The sequence below is a fragment of the Sebastes fasciatus genome, chromosome 7 (genome assembly GCF_043250625.1).
Source record: "Sebastes fasciatus isolate fSebFas1 chromosome 7, fSebFas1.pri, whole genome shotgun sequence".
In the NCBI taxonomy this organism is placed as follows: Eukaryota; Metazoa; Chordata; class Actinopteri; order Perciformes; family Sebastidae; genus Sebastes; species Sebastes fasciatus.
In genome coordinates this window covers 4,367,959-4,392,505 of record NC_133801.1, presented here as the reverse complement: position 1 = coordinate 4,392,505, position 24,547 = coordinate 4,367,959, and the positions used below count along the sequence as shown (strand labels likewise).

Here is a 24,547-nt window from a genome sequence, read left to right as displayed (position 1 = left end):
CACGATAATAACGCAAATTTGTTTTAATTAATTTCTTTAACGCATATACGCAACTTGTGATTTATAGGTTGAACCGGGCTCAGTTTTAAAGCTAGATACTGGTATCATATGAAACGAAAAACTCTAAGGAATCAACTGGTACTAACCATGTCATACTAGCTTGTCGCGAAGGAAGATAAATAACGCTCCAAACTTACGCTAAATTTTAGCTAGGAAAAACTGGCATGGCCATCTTCAAAGGTGCCCCTTGACCTCTGACCTCTGATCTGTATGCTAAATGCAGTACCTGTGAGGGTTTCTGGACAATATTTGTCATTGTTTTGTGTTGATAATTGATTTCCAATAATAAATATATACATACATTTGCATAAAGCAGCATATTTGCCCACTCCCATGTTGATAAGAGTATTAAATACTTGACAAATCTCCCTTTAAGGTTCATTTTGAACAGATAAAAAATGTGATTAATCGTGATTAACTATGGACAATCATGCAATTAATTGCGATTAAATATTTTAATTGATTAACAGCCCTAGAACATGAATAAACACAGTGAACAAGCACACTTCAAACTGTTCCTAAAGCTGCCGACTCTGAGCTCACGGTTGGCCTGTAAACTATGACCAACTACACACAGCTGTGCAAAACATGAACCGCTTCAACAGTGTGGTGACAGTCGGTCGGTCGGTCAGACCGACTGCGTGGGCTAATCCATTACCTCCATTTTTTCCTGTATGTAGGCGCCGACGGCGTTGGCCTGTGTGGCGAACTTGGCTCTCAGATTGTCGTTGGAGTTCTGTTTGTTAAGCTCATCCTGCAGGGCGTTATCACGCTGAGGCACCATGTCCATCGCCTGCAAACACACAAACACACACATTAGAAACACTCACAGCTGAAACAGAGACGTGTGTTTACAGACATTTTTACTAATAAAGTAAAAAACAATTTGCTTCGCTCTTGGTGTGAATGCAACATGATGAGAATCATTACAAAAGCACAGCCCACCTTTTCCCATTTGCTGTCGATGCTCTCGGGTGTGATGGTGGTGTATGGGTTGGCTCCACTCAGCTTGATGCCGTTGCTCTGGGCGATCTTCTGCACCTCCGCCTGGATGGCCTGGATGGCCTCGCGCTCCTTGTCGGCATCCTTCAGGGTGGACTTGAACTGTTCGTGGGCTGTGATGAGACCCTGAGGGAGGAAACAACACACATCTGGTTTTACCTCATCAGACAGCAACTAGAATAAAATCCATCTTATGATCTAGTTTACACCTCTTAGTGAACTATTGTATGTTTGTTGAGATAAATGTTCATTTGCTCCCAGTCCTGTTTAACAAAGGTTCAAGGTCTCGACCCCTCGCAGTTTTCCATCGTCTAATGGTCTGTGTTGACTTAAACCCCCAGAATCACTGCTTCATCTCTTCTTCCTGGACCTCAGCAGTATTTGAGGCGGTTTCAGGTGTTGCACCTGTCTGCACCGCTCACCTGGATCTCCTCGATGTTGTGGACGATGAACATGTCCTGCAGGTCCTCCATCGCTCCCTCCATCCAGTTGTTGAAGGGCGCCGCTCTCTTGGCGTACTCCAGGTAAAGCTCATCTATCGACTCTAGCTGCTTCTCTGTCCTCTGTTGGCGAGAAAACAGATTATCAAAATTAACTTTATTGAATTAATGGCAAGAATTTCAACGTGTGGATATTAATACTTGAGGCGGCTGATCCTAGGACAGAGTACAGAGACATCACCTGACATCATGCATCACTGGGAAATTATTCAGTGTCCTATGATCTTGTCCACCATGACACACACACACACACACACACACACACACACACACACACACACACACACACACACACACACAACAGACTGACACATTAGTCGTACCTCCAGCGACTCTTTGCGGCTCTGGGTGAGAGCTCCCAGGGAGTCCCACTGATCACAGATCTTCTGACAGCGAGCGTTGACGCTGGCAGAGTCGTAGTAGTCCAGCTCGCTAAAAACACACACAGAGAGGTGAATGATTCAGTTCTGTAGAGTGAGTATTAACAAAGAATGTATATTGATAAGAAGTTAAAGTCAATTGTTTGTTTCATCGCAACATCAGCGCCCAGCAGCACCATCTAGCGGCTGATGTCAAAACAGCACCAGAGTTCCTTCTCTTTGGTATTACTGTTCTTTACACGCCGTTCATCACTCCACACTTCTTCCTCCTTACTTGAGTTCCTGTGCGATGGCGGCGATCTGCTCCACTCGGTCCTGATGGGCTGCCAGGTCGCTCTCAAAGGCCTCGTGTTTCCGTAGCAACGCCTTGACTTCTGACAGGGTGGAGGTCTCGTAGTCTTTCTGGGTCAGCATGGCCTCCTTACCTGCATGCACATACAATTCATTCATCCACTGAACCTGGAAGTCTCTGAACATGCCGGGGGTGTTAACTTTTTCAGCTTTTTTTTTTAGATTCTTGCCGCAGGCCGCACTTCGCCGCTGCTCTGGTGTGAATGTGGCGTTAGGCCGCGTTCACACTGCAGGCCTTAGTGCTCAAGTCAGATTTAAGTCATACGGAGGCCACTTAAATCAGCGCTTACGCTTTCATTTACAAGTTGATGTGCAGCGGAAGCCAGCGAATTCCTGAGCAGATGATAACGAGGACGAGGATGGTCGAATGTATTGGCGATTTCCTGAGTACAGCTCTTTAGGGGGGGATTTTTGGCATTTTATTTTGCTAATTTAACGGTCTGGAGGCCAGATGTATAGCAAAAGAAGAGGATCCAACTTGATCCCTGAAAGGCGATTCAGCACAGTGTACAGTTTGTTCCCCCAGTGTGGATATATGTGTGTGTGTGTGTTAACCCTTTACGTACCATCGGTCCAGGACTCGTGGATAGCAGCCTTCTGGTGGAACTTCTCGGCCAGATGCTCCAGTCTCTCCAGACGTCTAATCTCGCTGAGGATCCACTCCTCGTAGCCCTTTTCTGCTCCCTCCAGAGTGTGCCACGCTCCGTTGATATCCTGACACCAAACAGCAGCAGTTACTGACAGTAATCCTTCAACTGTGCAGATTTTCTGCAGGCTATAACAACTAATAATAACATTCAAATGTTTTCAGATGTGGACTCTTTTCATACGAATGAGTTCTATGATCTGCATACATACAGACACCATGCGTCCCTCTGATGGCATGAAGGCAGGTCTGTTGCTGAGTCTCAGTTTAGTCTGCAGAGTGTTGAAGCTGATCTCCAGCTGGCATTTCTCTTGGACCTGAAGACATGAGGGGACACATTCAGCAGAGAAAACAAGAACCTCTTATATATATAAGTACTGAATGCAGCGTCAGGACATAGATCCAAGCTGGCAAGTATGCATAGATCAAGATTCTTCTCACATATTCCTCTGCATATTTATGGGAGCAGAAAGCACTGCAGAAGTTGTTCTCTACCTTGGGTGGTTTGTGGACACAGCGGTAGTCTCTGAAGTCCTCCTGTTTGGCCTGCATGTCATTCACGGTCTTCTCCTGGGTTCGGTTCTCCAGCCAGGGGATGGTCCGACGGATCCACTCCAGCAGCTGGAGGCAGACAGGAAGTCAGCCAGGAAAACAAACCATCCGTTGGAAAAGAGGCTCCGACACGTTCTCAGGTCTTCCCAGAACGTCTTAACATCGTTTGACCGGTGTATCTGAAATGTGAGGTCAGGTCATTAAACATGCTGAAAGGTTTCGACCTCACCTCACTGGCCAGTTTCTCGTAGTCCTCCATCATCTGCTCGTTCTCCTGGTTGACAGCCAGCACTTTGCAGATACGATTGGCGGCCGTCTCAGCCTATCAGGAGACACGGTGATGAGTAGCGCTCACAGTGATTGGATAAAACAGTCAAAGCTTAGTGAGACTATTCACTATAAGTCACACAAACAAACTGAAAATAAGCGTCTACTGCTCCTTATCACTACCTCGACCTGGGCTGTCATCACCAACGTTAGAATAATTAATAGCTTTTGCTTTCCAGATTTGTGCGAACACACTCCACACACAGGCAGTGAATAGGAATTAATCTACGACGGCGTGTTAGGGTCACTGTAGGTAAAAAAAATCAAATAAAATGGACATTCTTTGAGATTAAAGTCATAAATTTACAAGAAAAAACGTTGATATTCTCTGATATTAAAGTCATACATTTACAAGAAAAAAACGAGGATAATCTGAGATTAAAGTGGCAAATTTACGAGAAAAAAACTTGAATATTCTCCGACATTAAAGTTGCACATTTACGAGAAAAAAAATTGGATATTTTAATATTGTAAATTTTGCCACTTTAATCTCAGAGAATATCCACGTTTTTTTCTCGTAAATTTATTAATTTAATCTTGGAAATTTCGAGTTTTTCTCACAATATTACCCCTCCCCCGGCTCCGTAATTTTTTTTTTTTTTTTTAACCTACAATGGCCCTAAAACGCCGTCGTATAATCTGACCATAAAGTCACTGATTATTAAAAAAAGTGCACATAAACTCAAATCAATAAAAGCCAAATGACTAATAAAAACATGCTCCAGCTGTTCATGGTTAGTTTGAATGTGCCAAAAAATCAATCTGTGTGTTTTAAAGCTCCATGCGTCTCCTGTCACAACTCAGGAGTCAGTCCGTACGTCTAGTTACAGGTTCATGTAGCGCTGTAGTCCACATCAGTAGGTCTGCCTACGGTCTTATTACACTACTGAACCACTGGAATAAAAACAAACAGTACACACACTTAAAGCTGATTTATATTCTGTACAACAAACTTTTCATTTGTTCTATCATACATGGTGAGTTTAAATATTTAAAGTCTAAGATATTCCATATATATACAAAATGATATCATACAATAAAAAACATTTAGAGTTGAGAAGTGTTAATAGCTGAAGAGAAACTGGAGGGACATCAACCAGCGTTTCCCAAAGTAATAAAGGTCTGCTTTGTTACCCGTTAAACTCAAAACCCATAAAGCAAATCTCTTTTAGGGAAACACAGTCGATGTCCAAAGAACCCGAAACAGAAGCATCAGAAAGCGTTTGATATTGTTGTTGTCAGAGTTCCCATCATGCTCCTACTCTGCTGATATCTCCTGACTTACTCTGAGTTTCCAGAGAGATGACCTCTATAAAACTATAACCTGATTTCCTCTTCAGTCGTATCCAATGACGGGAAACATAAAGCAGCATAAAGCAACAGTATATTCCTGTGATTTTGACCCATTTTCTGATACTAGCTGATATTCACTAAAGGAAACAGATCGCTATCTGGGAATAAAACCCTCTGTATGATGATTGATGGAAACCCTGTTAATGTGAGTCTGCAGCGTGAGAAGCTCACCTTCTGTGCGCCAGAGAAGGCATGATAGAAGCAGGATACATATGTCATTATGGCCTTCTCATCCGGCCGCAGCGTACCCACGATGTCTACGCATCACCCAGCACCCAGCAGGACAGAGAGAGGTTGGCGAAGGAAGGAAAACACAGAGAGAGAGAGAAAGAGAGAGTGAAGCCAAAGATACCCAAAGCTACATGGTCATCGCTCCCTACAGGATGTGAGAGCGAAGGTTGTGAAGAGATAGTGGCTCCCTCTTTAGGTCTTCAAGTTCCTCCTGTTACCATCACCCACCCCACCCCCCCCTGATGGGAGGAGGAGGACGAGGAGAGGAGGATGACGAGGAGAGGATGACGAGGACGAGTGTCACCCTGAAGAGAGCTGAAGGACACTGGAGCCACAAGTTCAAGGTTGGGACACAAACACACTCATCAGGTGGTTCCTTCAGTTTGATTCATTGAGTAGGTGAAGTTATATATTAAATATATAATATTATTTTCATTATTATTGTTTTCATGATTGTTATTGCTGTTTTTCATTTATTTTTATTATTTATTACAATTAGTTTTTATTATTTATTTATGTAATTTAATATATATATATATATTAATATATATATATATATATATTAATATATATATATATATATATATATATTAATATATATTAATATATATATATAAATATATATATATATTATTTATTTTCATACTTCTGAAGAGTGTTCTTGTTGTGTATTTTGACATTATGTTGGTTTATATATTTATATGGAAAAGAAGCATGGCAATACCATGTTTCGCTATCATTACATCATCAATGATGTTTCATTATTTTTTATTACAATTATTGTTTATATATATATATATATATATATACACACACATATACATATATACATATATATATATATATATATATATATATATATATATATATATATATATATATGTATTTAAAATTGTATTATTCAGTATTCATTTTTTAAATTTACTATTTATTTATTTTTTATTTAAATCAATGTTTCATTATTATGGTTCCCATGATTATTATTGCTGTTTTTTATTTATTATTATTTATAACAATCATTTTTTTATTTTATTTTTTTATATTTATATATTAATTTTATAATTCAGTATCTATTTATTTTAATTTTTTTTATTTTATGTATTTTCATATTTCTGAAGAGTGTTCTTGTTGTGTCTTTTAACATTATGTTTGTTTATATATTTATATGGAAAAGAAGCATAGTAATACTATGTTTCGCTATCATTAAATCATCAATGATGTTTCATTATCATGGTTTTCATGATTATTATTGCTGTTTTTCATTTATTATTATTTATTACAATTATTGTTTTTATTATTTATTTATTTTTTAATATATATATATATACAGAATATATATATATATAGTGTATATATATATATATATACTGTATATATAGAATAAATCACAATAGAGTGGACAGAACATTTACTGCTTTCATCAGCACAGTTCCACTCACACTATTTGTTTGTTTGTGTTTGTGTCCCAACAGATCCAGAGTCCATGTTGAGGCTCAGGGCTTAAGCAGCGCTGTTGAGAGAGTGAGGCCATGCTGGACAGGAAGCAGCACCTTGTTAGTAACGCGGACGGGGTTAAAGGTCAAGGTCAAGGTCAGGGGGGGGGGGGGGGGGGTACCTTCTGTGCTCCAGAGAAGGCATGGTAGAAACTGGACACATAAGTCATTATGGCTTTCTCATCTGGGCGAGCAGTGTTCACAATGTCTAAAGGGAGACGGTGGTTATGAAGACGCACACACATATATATATACTGTATATATAAATATATATACAAACAGCACAGGACACACATGGAGCAGCATGCACTCACATATTACACACTTAACAAGCTGCTGACAGGACGATCCAAACTCAATTCATACGTGAACAGAATACAAATACAAGATTTTAAATTTAAATAATCATTTGAATTATGTGCTTTTATGGAAATAACCACTATTACGACAATAACAAAGTGCAGTTCTGTGTACAGTTCCCTCCCACAACAGAAAAATACAGCTCCCCCAGAAGCTACAGTGTAATTCAAACACTATAATTTACCATGCATATAATGTTGTTTATATAAAATCTAACAAACATTGAATGACTGACTACAACACATTGATTTAATTAGATGTTTAGATTGGTCTGTGTTACAGTTTGACTACAGCAGAAAGCATCGGGACCTGCAAACAGTTCATAATAAATGTAATAACTAATCACAAATTAACTGCTTAATCAGACTACTGCCCACTTGTTGTTTGAACGTTAACACTTTGCATTCAGTAGATACACAGGAGGACGATCCAGTAATAACAATGAAGACCTACCTTCTGCGTCCAACATCTTGGGGATGTCCAGGTACTTCTCAGCCACCTCAAAGGCGTTGTTCAGGTTGGTCACGGGGTCATCCTAAACAACCAATCACAGCGTCAGAAGTTAGATATACATTTTTTAATGACTGCTCATTTGAAATGAAATGTTTGTAGGTTGCTTCAATAGTTTGAAATAGCGTGAAGCCGTGTACCTTTCTGAGTTTGTCGTAATCGATGAGCTCAGGTCTGTGTCTGTGGATCAGAGCGTTGAAGGCGAGACCGTCCTTCCAGCTGTTAGGAGACAACAGATGAGTTGAGGTGTTGGCTCACTGAACCCCCCTAGTGGCCGTAGCCAAAAATGCACGTAGGGATTTAAATATTATCTATATTTTTAATAATCGAGAGCTATTAGTGCGTTATAATGATGAATAATATCGTTCCATTGTTGTGTTTTCTTATTGACAGAATAAGAAACCAACAAGATATTCGTGATCATTATATTTATTTATAATAACCTCTCTGTCCACACTGAAGCAGTTAAATATGCACTTTCTGTTACGTCATGTAAACAAACCACGCACCTATCAGCAACAGAAGAATGCCGTTTCAGTGTGCTTATCATCTTGTTGTTTTCATTCTTTTAAAGTCTCCAGAATGCAGGAAACTACGCCTCTGAAACTTTTTTTTGTTTTTGATATCCTCCCTTAGTTTTTAAAGTCTCAAGGTCGGCGAGAACGCCACGGACGCTCACCGACTGACAGCCCCACTTTCTGGTGTGTCGGGGCCTTAATAACATTAACATGACAATGATAAATCACATAAACTCAGCTGCCTATAAAACTACTTTTTGTGTAAATTTTTTATTATTTTTGGCTTATTTACACGTATTTTGCAATAGTTTGTATATATTCTTTTCTATTTTTTTCCTATTTCAAAGGTTCTTCACTTTCTGGCTGATACTAATTCCTACTGAACTATCAACTAAATAGATCAAATAAACCTACAAACTAAAGGAGGAAAAAAGGAAAATCTGTTTGGTCATAGAGAGGGATCCAGGTAGAAATCTTGGGCTAGATGCATCAGTCTCTGTCACATCGTCTGAAGACATAACTTGAAAACAGTTGAAGTGGCTTCTGACGACTTCAGAGCAGTGAAACGTGTTCCAGTTTCTCCAACAGGGGGCGACCTTTCTACACCATTACAGGAGTTCATTTCAGGAGTACTGAGCTGCTGACAGTGCTATCTTATGGTTCGTCTATCGATACATACATACAAATTCCCAAACATGTTCAGTCAGATACCGCTATGTGAGCTGCTGCAGGACAAACGGGAGCGTCTGGATGTTTCTGTTTAATAGATGATGATATGTTCGGCTCTGATATCATGAAAGCTCCTCTGCAGACTGCAGCTAACCATAAATGTCCCAAGAGAACCTGAAAGCGCCGTTAAAGGATTTACTAAACTCAAGATGAAGATTTGAATTGTGATGGAAGTGCTCCATAATTTAAGAAGAACCTTTTGGTCTTTAAATGTCTTGAAAACTGGCACAAAAATATCAACTGTCAACAGATTTTTCACCGGAGAATAACACTAAAGACCCTTAAAGAAGTGAGGTCTTGCATCGCCTTCACTGGTCTCAAGTGAAGTTAGTATCGGCCGATATGTGTGACCGATGCAGGCAAGCACCAGCCACCCTGTCACATTTGTTCTGGTTTTGTCCAAAACTAAATAGTTTCTTGCCGTCAATATTTAAAAACCTTTTCAGAATTTTTGGAAGTACCCGTAGAACCTTCTGCTATTACTGCAGTATCCGGAGTAGCACCACAAGATATATACATCTCAGCCGCCAGGCAAAGAATATGAACATTTTTGCATCGCTCTTATCTATAGACGACTACTACTTCCTTCATGGAAGGAGAAGCACCCTCCAACCTTTAGGATGTGGATTAAGTAAGGGATAATGTACAGCGAGCCGGTCTTTGTTGTGAAAGAATCCCCGACAGGGCGATGCTGCACCTCGACGCACAGCGGCGGTCTCTCATCGCCCTGAAGGGGTTTATTTCACAACAATGACCCGCTGGCTGTACATTATTCAGCTTATTACACGGCTATTACTGAAGAAATCAATAACTTGACACAAAAACGGTCCTCCAGAGTTCAACATCAGAGCTGCGCCCATAGCAACGGTCTGTTATACATAGCAACGGTCTGTTATACATAGCAACGTTCTGTTATACATAGCAACGGTCTGTTATACAGATATTACAGACCGCAGAACGCCGTGATTGACCAAACAGAATCGAGTATTCAACACAGCCGTGTAATAAAAATCGCATAAATCAATTGGTGCTGGAGCAGAGTCACTGTATACTACAAGAGGGTGTGCTCAGAAATGTTATGCTTTATGGAGAGCTTTTTTAATCTACATTAAAAAAATGGTTGCTACTGACATTGAAGTTTTAAACTGCTATTTTATACTGCTATATATATATATATAGCAGTATATATATATATATATATATATATATATATAATATATTATTATAAGTAAGTGAAATCTTGCAGATGCCGGAGGAAACAGAGGCACATGATTTTTTCCAGGTTACCTGTTTCATGTACTACTGTCACGATATAGCGACCGTTTTATAAAAATAACTTTTTTTAAATCATATTTGCTCCTACTCGCCTACTTCAGCTTTAATGGTGCAGTTATATTGCTATACGGACGGGGCTTCGTTGGAGCAGAAACATGGGATGGGGGGGGGGTATAATGTGTTTCTACAATTATTTCTGTGATTAATTGAATTTTGTACAGAATACCAATAAAATGACTTTGAGCAAAAAAAAAAAGAAAGAAAAGTGAGATCAGTCTAAACTTAAAGTGTGTGTGTGTGTGTGTGTGTGTGTGTGTGTGTGTGTGTTACCTAATGTGGAAGTTCTGCACATTGACATTCTTGTAGGGAGCGGTCTTCCTCTGGCACCACAACAGAAGACCCTCCTTCGCAGAGGTCTCTGCAACGAGGAGAGAGGAGAAGAAAAGGAGCTCTGGATTAGTGTGTGAACAGAAATGAAGAGAGGAAATGTCTCGTCGTCAGTCTCTTATTTTATTCCATTAACGGTGCTCAATCAGAGAGAAAAACACTGTTTCTGAGCGTGCTAAATATAAACTGAACTCAGTCTTCACCAGCGGACTGAAAGCAGAAGGATGTTGTTGTTTACTGGCTGAACAAACATCAGTCACTAATATGGAGAATCAAAAATATGACTCAATATTCCTTCTAGTGGCCCACGCCCACCAGAGTTAATTCAACACAGACGGTTTTAATTAGCCACCACAGAGTCATCACAGCGCTGACGGAGGAGCGCCAATCCTCCAAGTCAACATTTATCAGGCAGAATGAATGAACAAGGCGTTCTACACCTATCGTTGTTTGGGCTTTATGAGCGATTAATGATTAGTGATGAATCGGCTGGTTCATCGTCAGGAAGTGAAGGAGGATGAGGATTTGTTTCTGTTTGATTGCTTATCAGTGTCCGGGGTGTTAAGACTGTTGGTAACAGAAAATAAGTCGTCAACTTGGACTCTGAGAACTCGTGATGGGCATTTTCTGACAGACTTAAAGGGATAGATTGTGTGTTTTAAAGTGGGGTATGAGGTACTGATCCATAGTCAGTGTATCACCGACAGTAGCCGCTTTAAGCTTTGTTTATACTCGCGCGAGACGCCGTGGCGCAGGCCTCCGTAGATGCCACGCGCACTACAAGCATGCACGGAAGCGGCGTTTATGCTCAGCGCGTTGTTCGTTGCAATATGCTCCAAAACGCCATGAGCAAGAAGTCAACGAGTGATACCGGAAAGGAAAGTAGGTTGCCTGGCAACAGTAGTAAACACCGACGTACCGCCAAACAATGCATCAGTGTACTATAATAATTACTGTCGCTTACCTCCAAGACTAAGTTACTTTCTGTCTCTCGGTGCTTCCCCTCGGGTCGCCACTCTTTCCATGAGACCTTTTTTTTTTTTTAGATTTTACAAAACGATCTCTCATATTCTTTCACAGCCTGCAGCAGAAAGCCTCTTCTCTCTCCCCAGTGTGTTGCCTGTTTCTTTCCAAGTATTTAATGTCATGTGACCGTCCCTGTGGTCTCTCAATGAACAGCTGTAGAGACGTCTGTACAGGTGAACCTGCTCCGCGAGTTTTCCCCCGAAGGCATCCATGTTGAGACGAAAAGTGCAGCGCAGCAGTCGGTGTGTAGTTAGAAAAATGTAGAGGTGCACGACAGAGCACCGCGACAACTTGCCTAGCCTTCGACGCAATTTTCTGGCGCGCGCACCTCGCGTCTGCTTCACTATGGCGACCATGAACCAGGCTTTACCATGCCGTGAGACAGCTATACAGTCTATGTTTCTGACGGGGAACTGAAGCCGTTATCTATGCTTTCACCAAAACCACCAGACTCCATTGAAAAAAACACTAATTTAACCTGCTGGTGGAGCTGCTGGTCTACCACTGCCTCGATTAGTTTGTTTGTGTTATTGTCAAGTCACACAATAGCACAAACAGCGGTAGACCAGCAACTCCTGTGTTCTGCGAGGATTTGTGTTTTTTCCAATGGAGTCTGGCGGCTTTGGAGAGAGCGTAGATGGATACAACGGCTGCAGTTCCTTGTCGGAAAAGGCTGCCTGATAAATCTGTTGAGATGCACCAAACTAACAGACATTTAAACAAAAAGTAGACACATAACTAATAGTAATGATGATAAATTAAATAATCCAACGACACAAAACTATAAAACGTAGTAACAAGAGGGCTCTCTCTCCCACATAAAGCAGGAAGTTGTACCTTCTACAGAGATGTCCTGGATGGCGAAGCGGAGGATGATGGTCCAGATCATTCCCAGGGTCATCTTGGCGTTTCCGTCCACAATTTCTGCACAAAAATAAATAAAATAAATAAAATTGTCTCAATCAATCAGCACATTTCTTTGGTTGCATCTAGATTCACTGTTTTTACAACGTTACATCTGCTCTTTCATTTAATAACGCCAACACGCCCACACACAACCGCACTTCATGTCCCACAGCTTCCAGGTTTCTCTTTCTGGTGAGCTGCTTTAACAGGATTTCTTTCATGAAATACATTAAATTATTGAAGATATAAAATACAGTTGATCGTTTAAGAGACAAATATTGGTATTTAATTGATTAGACTGTGAAGGTGTGTGCAGTGAAATCAATATTAGCCTTTAAAACGTCATCTAAAGACATGAATAAATGAATTGAGCTGCTATTAGTCTGGTATTTCAAATATCATGATCTCAGTTTTCCCACCGCGATCCAGAGATACCTGGCAGGTTAATGAACACAATGGTGTGTCAGTGAGGAGGTGTGTACTGTATGTAGTCTGGGTCACATTCCACTCATAGTACTGAAACTATGCATCCATCATTCCTTTCTTCTTTCACCTGCGTCATCTTCCAGTTTATCAATCAGCTGTCAGTTTGTCCCATGAACGCTGGAAGTAAACTTAACGGCCCTGTCCCACTTTCTCTTTAAGGTCTCGAATCACTGCAAACGCCCCTAGAGAGCAACACGGTAAAAAAGATGTTTGAATTAGATTGTTCACTCTAGCTGTAGCTGTCTGCACAGCTCCATCTCAACTGAGTCTCACGTAACTGCAACCTGAACTGAAGCTTTTATTTACGCTTCAAGTCAATTTGTTTTCTCTTGACAATACGTGCAGAAATGCGAGGTTGATGCCCAATCAATTGGAAGGTCAGCGGTTTGATCCCCGGCTCCTCCAGTCACTTGTCAAAGTCTCCTCGAGCAAGACACTTAACCTCAGATTAGGGATGCTCATTTTGAAAAATGTTCTTAACCAATAACCGACCCTCGTTAACCGATAACCAACAAGATGTGTGCCTCGCACCAGCTGCAGTGTGTGAGCACAACAGACTGAGTCCCGCGTTCACCCGTCCGGGAGCGTTAACTTAGCAGCTACGATGCTGCGTGTAGTGACGCAGACATGCAGCCACTTTCCCAGTAAAAGTCTCCACCGCACATTAAGTTTAGTTTAGCAGGTTGTCAGCTGTGTGTCTGCACGGATTAACGATAGTGATTGTCCGACAGTGTGTGTGTTTGTGCTACGTTAGCATCTGTAGCTCTGTTGGTAGCTTTGTGCTCACCGTACATACAGTCTGTCAGTGCAGCGTAACTTCAGCGAGTTTCCGACAGACCGTGTGTGTGTGTGTGTGTGTGTGTTGTCGGTGGCGTTCTAGCTGTGAACGTAGCTGTAGCAGACAGTGTGTGTACAGTTTATTTGTCGGTGAATAAGTGCTACGAGGCTACATCTCCTCCGCTCAAGCGAGCTCAAGACGGGAGCCAACTTCCTGTATCTGTAACGCCGGCTCAGACTCTCTTAAGGTGGACCAGCTTTCCTCCTTTAAGTGATGAGTTTTTCTCAGCTTTTGAGTTCATTATTAACATTTCTTTTAACCGTTTTAACCGATAGCGTTAATGGGTTAAAATGCTTAATGTCGGTTAACGGTTAAACAGTTAATTATTAACATCCCTACTCGTTTAGCATGATTATACTGTGTGACTTTTTGCCATCAGCATTCATAACCCTACGACCTTTATGATTAAAGTGTTTACTAGAGCACTAAGTTCTTCACACATCTAGCCTCATAAATCTGGCTCTCAAAGTGCTCCAGATTGATGCATTTAAATGTTGAAAATGTTCTTCTGGTGAAGCAACTATTTGTGTAGGACGTCCTCCTCTCTCATCTCCTCACCACCAGCCCTCCATTTTTTCCTCTTCCTTCTTCTAAGTCTGCAGTTTTCTCTCCGTCTCTTTCCAGTACTTGACCTTTAGTGGGCAGCTTTCATAGAAGGCCAGAAAGAGTGTGTGTGTGCGTGTGTTCAGAGTGTGTGTGTGTGTGTGTGTGTGTGTGTGTGTGTGCGTGTGTGTGTTCAGAGTGTGTGTGTGTGTGTGTGTGTGTGTGTTCAGAGTGTGTGTGTGTGTATGTGTTCAGAGTGTGTGTGTGTGTGTGTGTGTGTGTGTTCAGAGTGTGTGTGTGTGTGTGTGTGTGTGTGTTCAGAGTGTGTGTGTGTGTGTGTGTGTGTGTGTGTGTGTGTGTGTGTGTGTGTGTGTGTTCAGAGTGTGCAGTATTGCAGTAATTTGGGCAACTTTCAGTATCAGCCGTGTCATGTGGCAGGAACGTCCCGTTTGTCCTGATAAAGTAGGAGAAAGGTCACCGTCCTCCAGCTGACGGGACAGAGTGATATAGTTCCCCAAACCTGGACCTCCGTTCAGTTCTGTTTATTCTGTTAGTAACAACTGCAATAACTAAAGACGTCATTAGAGAAGAGCATCAACTTAATGCTCTGAATTTGAGTTTGTGATGGAAAAAAAATATATTTCGGTACCAAGGGGATTAATGCTTCATCGTGAACAACAAATCTATGTTGAAATCAGCAGGACGAGAGCTAGTTAGCGTTAACTGTTAGCTAATTCACATATCTGGAGGTCAGAGGTCAAGGGACCCCTTTGAAAATGGCCATGACAGCTTTTCCTCGCTAAAATGTAGCGTAAGTTTGGAGCGTTATTTAACCTCCTTTGAGACAAGCTAGTATGACATGGTTGGTACCGATGGATTGCTCAGGTTGTTTAGTTTCATTTGATGCCAGTATCTTCACTCTACATCCAAGTTGCTTTAATGCGTTAAAGAAATAAAACGAATTTGCGTTTGACAGCCCTTACTTTAATGAAATATTACTTTAGCCTCAGTGTGCTGTGCAGCCGTCATGCGGAGGTAAAATTAACAAAAACAAATATTGGATTTGGTTTAGCCAATACTAAAAGACTGATCACAAGCAACAAAAAGAATCCCTACTTTTAACTGAGCTCCAAACAGAGGCCCGGTAGACCCTGTTCAGTGATCATCTGAGTCTAAAGGTCATTACTGTTTGTCTTGAGAAGAACGGAGATGGAGGAATGAGATGTAGTTTGAGGTCTGGGGATGTTTTAGCTCATCAGATGGACGTGTTTGGTGTAATGTGCATCTATTATATTTGTATGTGTGCACATGAATGCCAGCTCACCCTCTGCTCCAATAGAGACCAGCTTGACTCCTTTGCCTGCGATGAAGTCCAGGGCTTTGTTAACGTTGTTGATCTTGTGGACCCTCATCTTGCCTCGCTCAGGCTTGGGTAACCGTTCGCCTGCACACACACACACACACACACACACACAGGGGAACAAACAAACAGTGAGCTGTGTTGGTGACGAGAGCTGAGCATGTTTCCACAGGCTCAGCAGAACAACAGTCAGTCAGGACAGTTAAAGGAACAGCAGCGACGTTGGCGTGAAACGGGAAGCCAGATTTCATTCATCTACTCTGCTACAACCTGCAATTAAACACAAGAAACCTGGAGAGGACCGCGGCCATGACAGATGATCTGTAGCCGGGTGTTTCCACTGTTTCTTCAAAGGGATAGTTCGGGGGTTTTAATGTGGTGTTGTACGAGGTACTGATCCATAGTTAGTGTATTACCTACAGTAGATGGAGACAGGAGTACCAGCACGGGAGCAAAGTAACGTACTGCTGTGGACGGGGGCAGCAGAAAAACGCCTTTTAGACACTTTAAAAAATCAATATCAGTTTAAGTGTACGCTTACCTCGCCGTCAGACAGATATACAGTCTGTGTTTCTGACGGGGAACTGAAGCCGTTACCTGCTCTCACCAAAGCAACCAGACTCTACTGAAAAAAAACTTTAGTTTGACCCCGTGTTTGAGTTATTACGTGACTTTGGTGAATCCAAACTAACCCTTTAATAACACCAAAGTCACACAATAAGGATGCACCATACACATGCCACGTTTTTTTGCACCCCCAAATCCATTGTTGTCAATGTAGACATGCGGACGGCGCGCTCAAACGTGAGAGCAACAGCGTCGCGGCATGCAAGCGTTCCCAATCACCTATTTTTATCTCGGGGCCGTCAGCCGTCACGCCCCGAGATAAAAATAGTTGAACGCTGCAGCGTGCATTGTATGTGATGTGACGGGGAACAACCAATCACAGCCGGCAGACGTCTTTTCTTTGCTGTGTAAATATCAGTTTAAAGTAAATATACGGAGGAGAGATTCATCATTTTAGTGAAGAGCTACTCAGAGCTTTATGATCTGTCCCACGCACTATTTTACCGGCTAGTGTTAGTTTAGTCAGCGAGGCTTTTACTGCTAAATTATCGCGACTTCATCATCGTCATCTTGGTCTCGGTTTTGGTTGCTTAGTAACGCCAGGTGCACAGGAGCGCAACCTCCCAAGCACATTGGAAAAAAAATTGTTTAGATGCGACATGTGTACAGCCCAAAACACAATCAAACTAATCGATCGAGGCAGCGGTAGACCGGCAACCCCCGTGTTCTATGAGGTAAATTACTGTTTTTTTACAGCTTCAGTTCTCCATCAGAAAGGGCTGTCTAATAGCAGTGAAAATATTCTAAATATAGCGTACACTTAAACTGATATCGATGTTTTTAGGTGTCTAAAATCTGTTTAGCTGCTGCCCCCGTCCACAGCAGTACATCGCTTTGCTCCCGTGCTGGTACTCCTGTCTGTTTCTCCAAACTGTTGGCGTGCCGACCGTCATCTACTGTAGGTAATACACCGACTACGGATCAGTACTTCATACAACCCCACTTCAAAACACATGAACTGTCCCTTTAAGTGCCTGTGATCCATACTGAGGTTGGAAACGCCCTGGAGATGTTGTGCATCTTTAACATCTGAAAACACTTTGATTGACAGCTCAGACACAGCTTTGAAAATCAGCATGTGTTTGTCTCTGTGTTTGTCTCTGTGTGTGTGTGTGTGTGTGTGCGTGCGTGCGTGCGTGCGTGCGTGCGTGCGTGCGTGCGTGCGTGGTGGGCTGGACGGCTTTCCCTGCGGCTCCTGTGTGAAACATCGCAGCTTTAATTAAAAACTTTCACTGAGCTTAGTTTTTCCGGTGCTTTAGAGGTCGTCCTTACCTGAGATGGTCTCCAGCAGCAGCATGAGTTTGAGCCCATCCCTGAAGTCCTCCTCGATGTTATCGATCTGCGTGCCGGACTTCCTCAGGTGGGAGTTGCACCACGCCGTGAATGTCTGCACAGAAACAGGAGACAAGTGGTGATTATTCAGAGCCAGCGCCGTCATGTTTTTACAGCTTTTATGACAATAAACGCTTTGAATCGAGAATAAAAGAAATTCAATAGACAGGAAGGGAGGTCGGGGAGGAGACAGGAAGTAGCAGAAGAAATATACAATACCGATAGCGAAGAGTGATCTCAAAGAACTATTTTAACTATAATATGTCACAAAGATAAAATGATGAATAAAACAATGCACTCTTTAAGTGAGTCAACAAACACTTTACTCCTTTTCATCTGCAAACCTTAGAAATAGATCCCTCTACGACGTGAAACCCAGACCGAAATCAAACTGAACGTAACGTGTAATTAAATATCAGGATGGTGTACCAAATCACAAACACAGACATCTGGGGAAAAGACACAACCGGCAGAAATCTCACACATCAATAGCTGGTTGGAATCCGTGTTTTTGTGCTTCTGGTTGGCCAGCATTCCTCACAAATGTGTTTTGAATTATTTTATTGTGAAGCAGTTTTTGTGGCACTGAGGTAGGCACGGGACTGTGGAGAGCTCTGTCACGCCAAAATCACAGTTATGGCTCTTCATCAATCAATGTGTCAAAACAAATTTTTTTTCTTGACCTGTTACTTAATTTAGGGCTTAAAAATGCCCCAAAAAACATGTTGAAGGTCAAACTGCACACTCCAAACTCTAATACCCCACTTTGAGAGATCACCATCAGAAGTGGCACCAAGTCATTGTTTTGAAAGTCACAAATCAGTCTCAAGTCCTAAACTCTGAGTCCTAAATAGGGCTGTCACGAGAACCGATACTTCGGTACCGCGTCGATGCCAAAAGTCTAAAAACGTGACGGTACTCTTTTTCTACAGTACCGAAGGTACCATACGATGCCTGTAATCAGGGTCCGAAACTAACAAGCGCCAAATGCGGGTGGATTTTCCGTTTGGCGAGTAACTCTCTGAAGGCTTCTGTCCTCTGCTCTCTGTGTGTCGGAGCGCCATGCAGCAGCGTCGAGATGTTGGGTTTGTTTACTTTTTCAGAGATCCTTTATTTATTTGTTCGAGAAGAGGTTTCACACGTTGGGGAAAAGACTGAACTGAATTTCTATCTTTTGTTGTTTATAGCTAAATCTCTGAAAAGTTATGCTTTTTTTTATTGTCATCAAAATATAACATAAATCAAATCAAATAAATATTTAATGGTCTAATGCTGTCACCATGTCATTATGTCATCATATAGAGAGAGTGTGTGTGTGTATGTAAAGCCTCTGTTGTTTTCTTACAGTCATCTCTACCTGAGGAATAAAGTCTCATTATTTTCCTATTTTTTTTTTTTTTACCGTGGTATATAATTGGGTATCGAGAATCGTGGAAATTCACTGGTATTAGTATCGACTACCTTTGATGTCTAGACTGGGAAATAAAGATGAGCATTTCTCAACATTTCACAGACTAAACAACTTATCATAAAATACTAGAGATCAGGTGTTGTGTAAGAATCCCCGACAGGGTGATGCTTCCGCTTCGCATCGCGGTCTCTCATCGCCCTGAAGAGGATTCTTTCACAACAGTGACCCGCTAGCTGTACATTATCCCGCTTATTACACGGCTACTTACTGAAGGAATCAATATTTTGACACAAAAATGGTCCTCCAGAGTCTGAGATCTGAACTGCGCCCATAGCAACGGTCTGTTATACATAGCAACGCTCTGCTATACAGAAATTACAGACCGCCGTGATTGACCAATCAGAATCAAATATTCAACACAGCCGTGTAATAAAATGTCAGAACATGGTGAAAAATGGCGATCAGTGTTTCCCAAAGCCGAAGATGACGTCCTCTAATTTCTCGTTTTGTCCAAATATATTTAGTTTACTGTCATAGAGCAGTAAAGAAACCAGAAAATATTCACATTTAATTTTTATTCTTGCTCAAACTGATTAATGGATTATCAAAATATTTTTTTTTGAATCAATTACTACAGAGATGAACTGATAATGAAAATAAATGTTTCACTTCAGGCTCACACCTTTGCACTATTTTACATAAAGCATCACTGAGTATCAATCTAATTGACCCTTCCTCCACCTCCTCCTCTCTCCTGCGCTGTGTGTTCTAAAACATTATGACAGGGCGCTGCTCGCCGCCCGGCCCCTCTCCCCGCCGTCCCAGCGTCCCACCGTGGCCACCGGCACAAAGCGTCCATTGAGCCTTGTGGATAATAGCACCCTTCACCCCCTGTACTCTCCCTCAGCCCACTCTCTCTCTCTCTGTGTGTGTGTGTGACCCTCCCCCAGACCGCCCGATACCAACCCCCGACTCCCCCAACACACACACACACACACACACAAAATTATATATTTATATATTATATATTTATATATATATAATATTTATATATATATATATATATAAATATATATATATAGAGCTCCATGTCTGAGACTGGACTGACTGAGGAGGGAGGAAGGGGAGATACATTTCACATAAACAAACAGACATACAGACAAAGTTCGGGGGGCCACCTCTAACACACAACACACAGCACACACACACACACACACACACACACACACACACACAACAATGCAGACAGGAAGTGGCGCTGCAAAGACAGGAAGTTCCAGCTTAGTTTAACACAGAGTGGAGCTGCATCCATCACTGATTTAAACACACGGTCAACTGAAACAAAAAGGTGGAACGACCTCCAGTTTGTGATCACCATCAGAAAACGTCAACAAGACGTGAATTATTTCTTGTTTTAGGAAAAGAAAATGCTCTAAAAACAAACATCTTTTACAGGAGCACAGGATCATCACCTCTTCCCTCTCTCTCTCTCTCTTACCGCCTTTTGTACCCAGGATGTTCAATACACAACGTCAATCCTTTAAACGTCAATGTTTTTAGATACTTCTGGGATTTTAAGGTATCGGAGGGCATCAGTGCTAATCTGGCACATTTACATGTAACCAGTGTAGAAAAGGAGATTTAACACGTTGTTTTACATTTATTATCGCCACCAAAAATAAATGAATAAATAAACAAATGACTCGATAAATAAATAAATATGTCATTAAATGCAGCATAAATAATATTTAAAAAAAATGTGGCCATTAATTAATTGAGAAAATGTGACATAAATGGATATTTCAGTCCCCGTGATGACACACGTTGAGTGACAGCCTCCTCATGTGCATAATGAGGCAGAAATGTAGGGAAAATCATGCAGAAATAAACAATTAAATAAATACATGCATAAATACATAAATAAATATACACATTTAAATATAAATTAAATAAAATATAAATGCAAAAATAAATAATGAATAAATACAAAAATAATTAATAAAAAGAAATACATAAATAAATAAAAGGGAAAATTACACAGAAGGGTAAATAAATAAATAAGGGAAGGAATACAAAGATATATAAAGAAGAAATATTATTTTTTGTCACATTTTATCAATTAATTAATGCTACATTTATTCTCAATATTACTTTTGCTGCATTTATTTGTATTTATCGAGTCATTTATTTATTTATTCATTCATTAATTTCTTATTTAGATACCCATTGTTGTTTTTTCGTCTCATGGTTCATATATGCAAAATTTAATTTATTTAATTATTTTTATTAGGGGGGGAAGACAGGTTTTAATGTAATTATTTATCTATTCATTCATTCATTTACTTATCTATATTATTATTTACTTATTTATGAAGTATGTCTTGTCTGCCTTGTTTCATTATACATGCAAAACCACTAGAAAAAAATAATAAAAAAGATACCCCGTTAGACCATTGTCTCCAGCAAAGTGAGGAACACGGAGGGTTTCTGGGAAGTTTAGGATTTAAAAAGCAAGTTTAGGAGCGTGAACTGTAGCAGAGAGCAGCTTTACTAAACGTGGTCTCTGTTCCAACAGGAGCGTTGCCGCTGGGAGTGGTGGCGAGGACAACGAGAGTGAAACAGCAACAGGTTGAGACCTGCAGAGAGCCGGAGAACTTTGCGTTCTGTATGACGCCACAACAGATTATACAGCTATCATCCCCTCCCTCTGAGGCCAGGGGTCAGAGGTCAGACCCTCTTAGGCTCCAACTATCAGCCTGGCTTCATCAGAGCTAGAAGTACGCTGCTAAGAGAGGGCTACAGGCTGTTCTGGGTCTGTGACAACGACTTCAGTTAGCTTATTGCATTATGGGTAAATGCAGCACGCCTCTGGCTGCCTTATGTCACTCAGGGAGGACGAGGTGTGTCGCTGCTGCGTGTTTGAAACTGGCACAGACACGCAGCTCAGATAGAGACTGAACCAGCTGAGTGGACACAAGAAAACAGCTGCAACAATCCTGGTTCAACGCTTCATACTCGTCCTTCATCCAACACGTTGGAGTTAATGCCCACAGTTCTGCATCAGGTGCAGCATGTGACAACAACCTTATCGTGTGATATCTCACATGCACCGTGGTCTGACGTTTATTTCCCTTGTGCAAACAGGTTGGCAGCTTGTTGATGGAAGTCTATTAAACTTCACAAGCATTAGTTTAACCGCTTCAGACCGTATTTTTCATCCGAAAGTGTCGCACGTTTAAAAATAAATACGACCTCACGTTGTGTCACGTTTACACGCCGACTCTGGTTGCATTAAAGTTAGATATTCATATCATATAAAATGTCGATCAGTGTTTCCCAAAGCACAAGACGGCGTCCTCAAATGTCTTGTTTTGTCCACAACTCAAAGATATTCAGTTTACTGTCACAGAGGAGGAAAGAAACCAGAAAATATTCAATATTAGTTTACAAGACTTCGGTATGTTTAAGCTTCTCTTCGTGTCAGAAGAGCTCCAGTTTTGATTCTCTACCTGCTGAATTGACTGAATTAAAAGTGAACTGAGCCTAATTCCTGGAGAGAGTCCAGTGAAGCCTGTTAAACCTGCTCGCTGTTGGCTACACAGATCAGATCAGATCAGATGAGAGGATTTCTGACCTGAGCTGAGGACACAGATAACAAGCTGACGGCCGAGCAGAGCTGGATGGGGAGTGTTAAGACGGTTCACATGCTCGGCGTCGTTCTCTAATCCTCCAGTGTTTATTGCATAAGAGTTGTGACCACAGTGAAGACCATCGTCTAACCAGGACCCTGCTCTGATCTCACCGTTTAAGGTCAAAATTCATCAGTTTTCATTCATTCATTCATTCGTTTGCCTCCACTTTGGGTATTTCTTTCTCTTAGTTCTCTCCATTTCTCTCACTCGCTGAAGGTCCTTTCAGACACAACGCGATAACGCCTAAAATATACGTTCCCCTACAAAGACACGAAGCCCAGAGAGTCGGAGTAAATGAGTAACATAACAGCGTAGGAAAGCACATTGCTATCGCCAGACAAGCGCTGGGTCACGGACCCTTCGCTTCACTCGCCGCCGCTCCGGAGAAGGACAAGCAACCGGCGAGCTGTGACCACACACACCCACCGTGTGTTGTCACCATAACAACTAACAACAATCGACATTTTCTTTTGTGCTCCTATTCTATTTCTCTCATCAAACTTGCGTGTGACCGATGAGGGTTCAGACGTCTTTGTTGTTTGTGTCCTGGAGAAACTGTGAGTGTGTCTGGAAGTGGTTAAGTTGTCCAACACGTCTCCTTCCGTGGCAGATATACAACTGTGTCCTCGCTGCTTTACGGTGTGGAGACCAGAGGGAGGCTAACGGGGTCTGCTGGGGTCAGCCGTTTGATCTCTGTCACACACACACATATATATATTTATACCTGTAATGGAGTCATCAGTGTGACCCCCCTCACAACTGTCTTTCAACTCTGATCTCTAACTGGGCCGACCGGGTCAAAGGTCAAGGTTCGGATGGATATCACTTGTTTCAAAGAGAGGACCTCGGCAGTAGTTTTAAACTCTAACTGCCTTTTTACTAACATGTTTTAGCACTATGGAACTGTGATGCTGGACACTTGAATTTCCCTCGGGATTAATAAAGTTACTATCTATCTATCTATCCATCTATCTAAAAGGCAAACATGCCAGCAGTAACACACAAACACAAGCATAAAAACATGCATGTGAGACAATAGTGTTTTCACGATACCAAAATTATGACTTTGATACGATACCCTGCTTAAATATCTCAACACCGATACTGAAATAAAACCAAATATCCAAAACGTCAGATTTTAATACGTTGTTTTTTTGTAAAACAGCGCCCCCACCTGCACATCTGTAAATGTTATCATCTCATATTTTACACATCTGTTAAGATCTAATCAAATTATTTTAGTTTGAGCCAGCTTTAAAGCAGAGCGCTGCACACACATACACGCACACGCACAGATTGCCACGCTGTTGCACACTGATGCAAGTCATGGGAAACAGCCTACGGCTCTTACATTATCATTTATAAAGTACCGGCACTAATAAAACGGGGCATCGTGCCATTTCTTAACGGCCGTGTGTTGTGAAAGATTTCTAGTTTCAGTATCAGACTACGAGGCAACACGATGAGACAACACACACACATACATACAACATACATACAGACTGACGCTGTCCATCTTTACACCTTTTACTGCCACTCCTTGGATAGGAATGTGCTTAAGAGACACAAGAATCAACGTCTAACTACACACGCACACACACACACACACCTATCATATCTCCGTATAGCCCACTTCAACTCTATTTCAAGCA

The 24,547-nt window shown here is 41.4% G+C and overlaps 1 protein-coding gene across 5 annotated transcripts in view; it reads right to left on the bottom strand.

Moving 5' to 3' along the window:
* The window catches only part of actn4 (actinin, alpha 4), a 67,981-nt gene that overhangs the window by 5,917 nt on the left and 37,517 nt on the right, over positions 1-24,547 (bottom strand). For 3 of the 5 annotated variants that reach the window (XM_074641113.1, XM_074641110.1, XM_074641114.1), the window contains exons 2-17: positions 17,733-17,847; positions 15,798-15,917; positions 12,538-12,624; positions 10,618-10,705; positions 7,906-7,984; positions 7,709-7,790; positions 7,018-7,103; positions 3,721-3,813; positions 3,435-3,560; positions 3,152-3,256; positions 2,860-3,007; positions 2,217-2,367; positions 1,886-1,994; positions 1,485-1,625; positions 1,006-1,188; positions 719-853 (exon numbers count right to left, since the gene is read on the bottom strand). In XM_074641113.1, coding sequence (XP_074497214.1) covers positions 719-853; positions 1,006-1,188; positions 1,485-1,625; positions 1,886-1,994; positions 2,217-2,367; positions 2,860-3,007; positions 3,152-3,256; positions 3,435-3,560; positions 3,721-3,813; positions 7,018-7,103; positions 7,709-7,790; positions 7,906-7,984; positions 10,618-10,705; positions 12,538-12,624; positions 15,798-15,917; positions 17,733-17,847 — 1,848 coding nt within the window. Of the gene's footprint in view, positions 1-718; positions 854-1,005; positions 1,189-1,484; positions 1,626-1,885; positions 1,995-2,216; positions 2,368-2,859; positions 3,008-3,151; positions 3,257-3,434; positions 3,561-3,720; positions 3,814-5,342; positions 5,429-7,017; positions 7,104-7,708; positions 7,791-7,905; positions 7,985-10,617; positions 10,706-12,537; positions 12,625-15,797; positions 15,918-17,732; positions 17,848-24,547 lie in introns of all 5 variants that reach the window. The other 2 variants (XM_074641109.1, XM_074641112.1) reach the window with 1 other exon arrangement.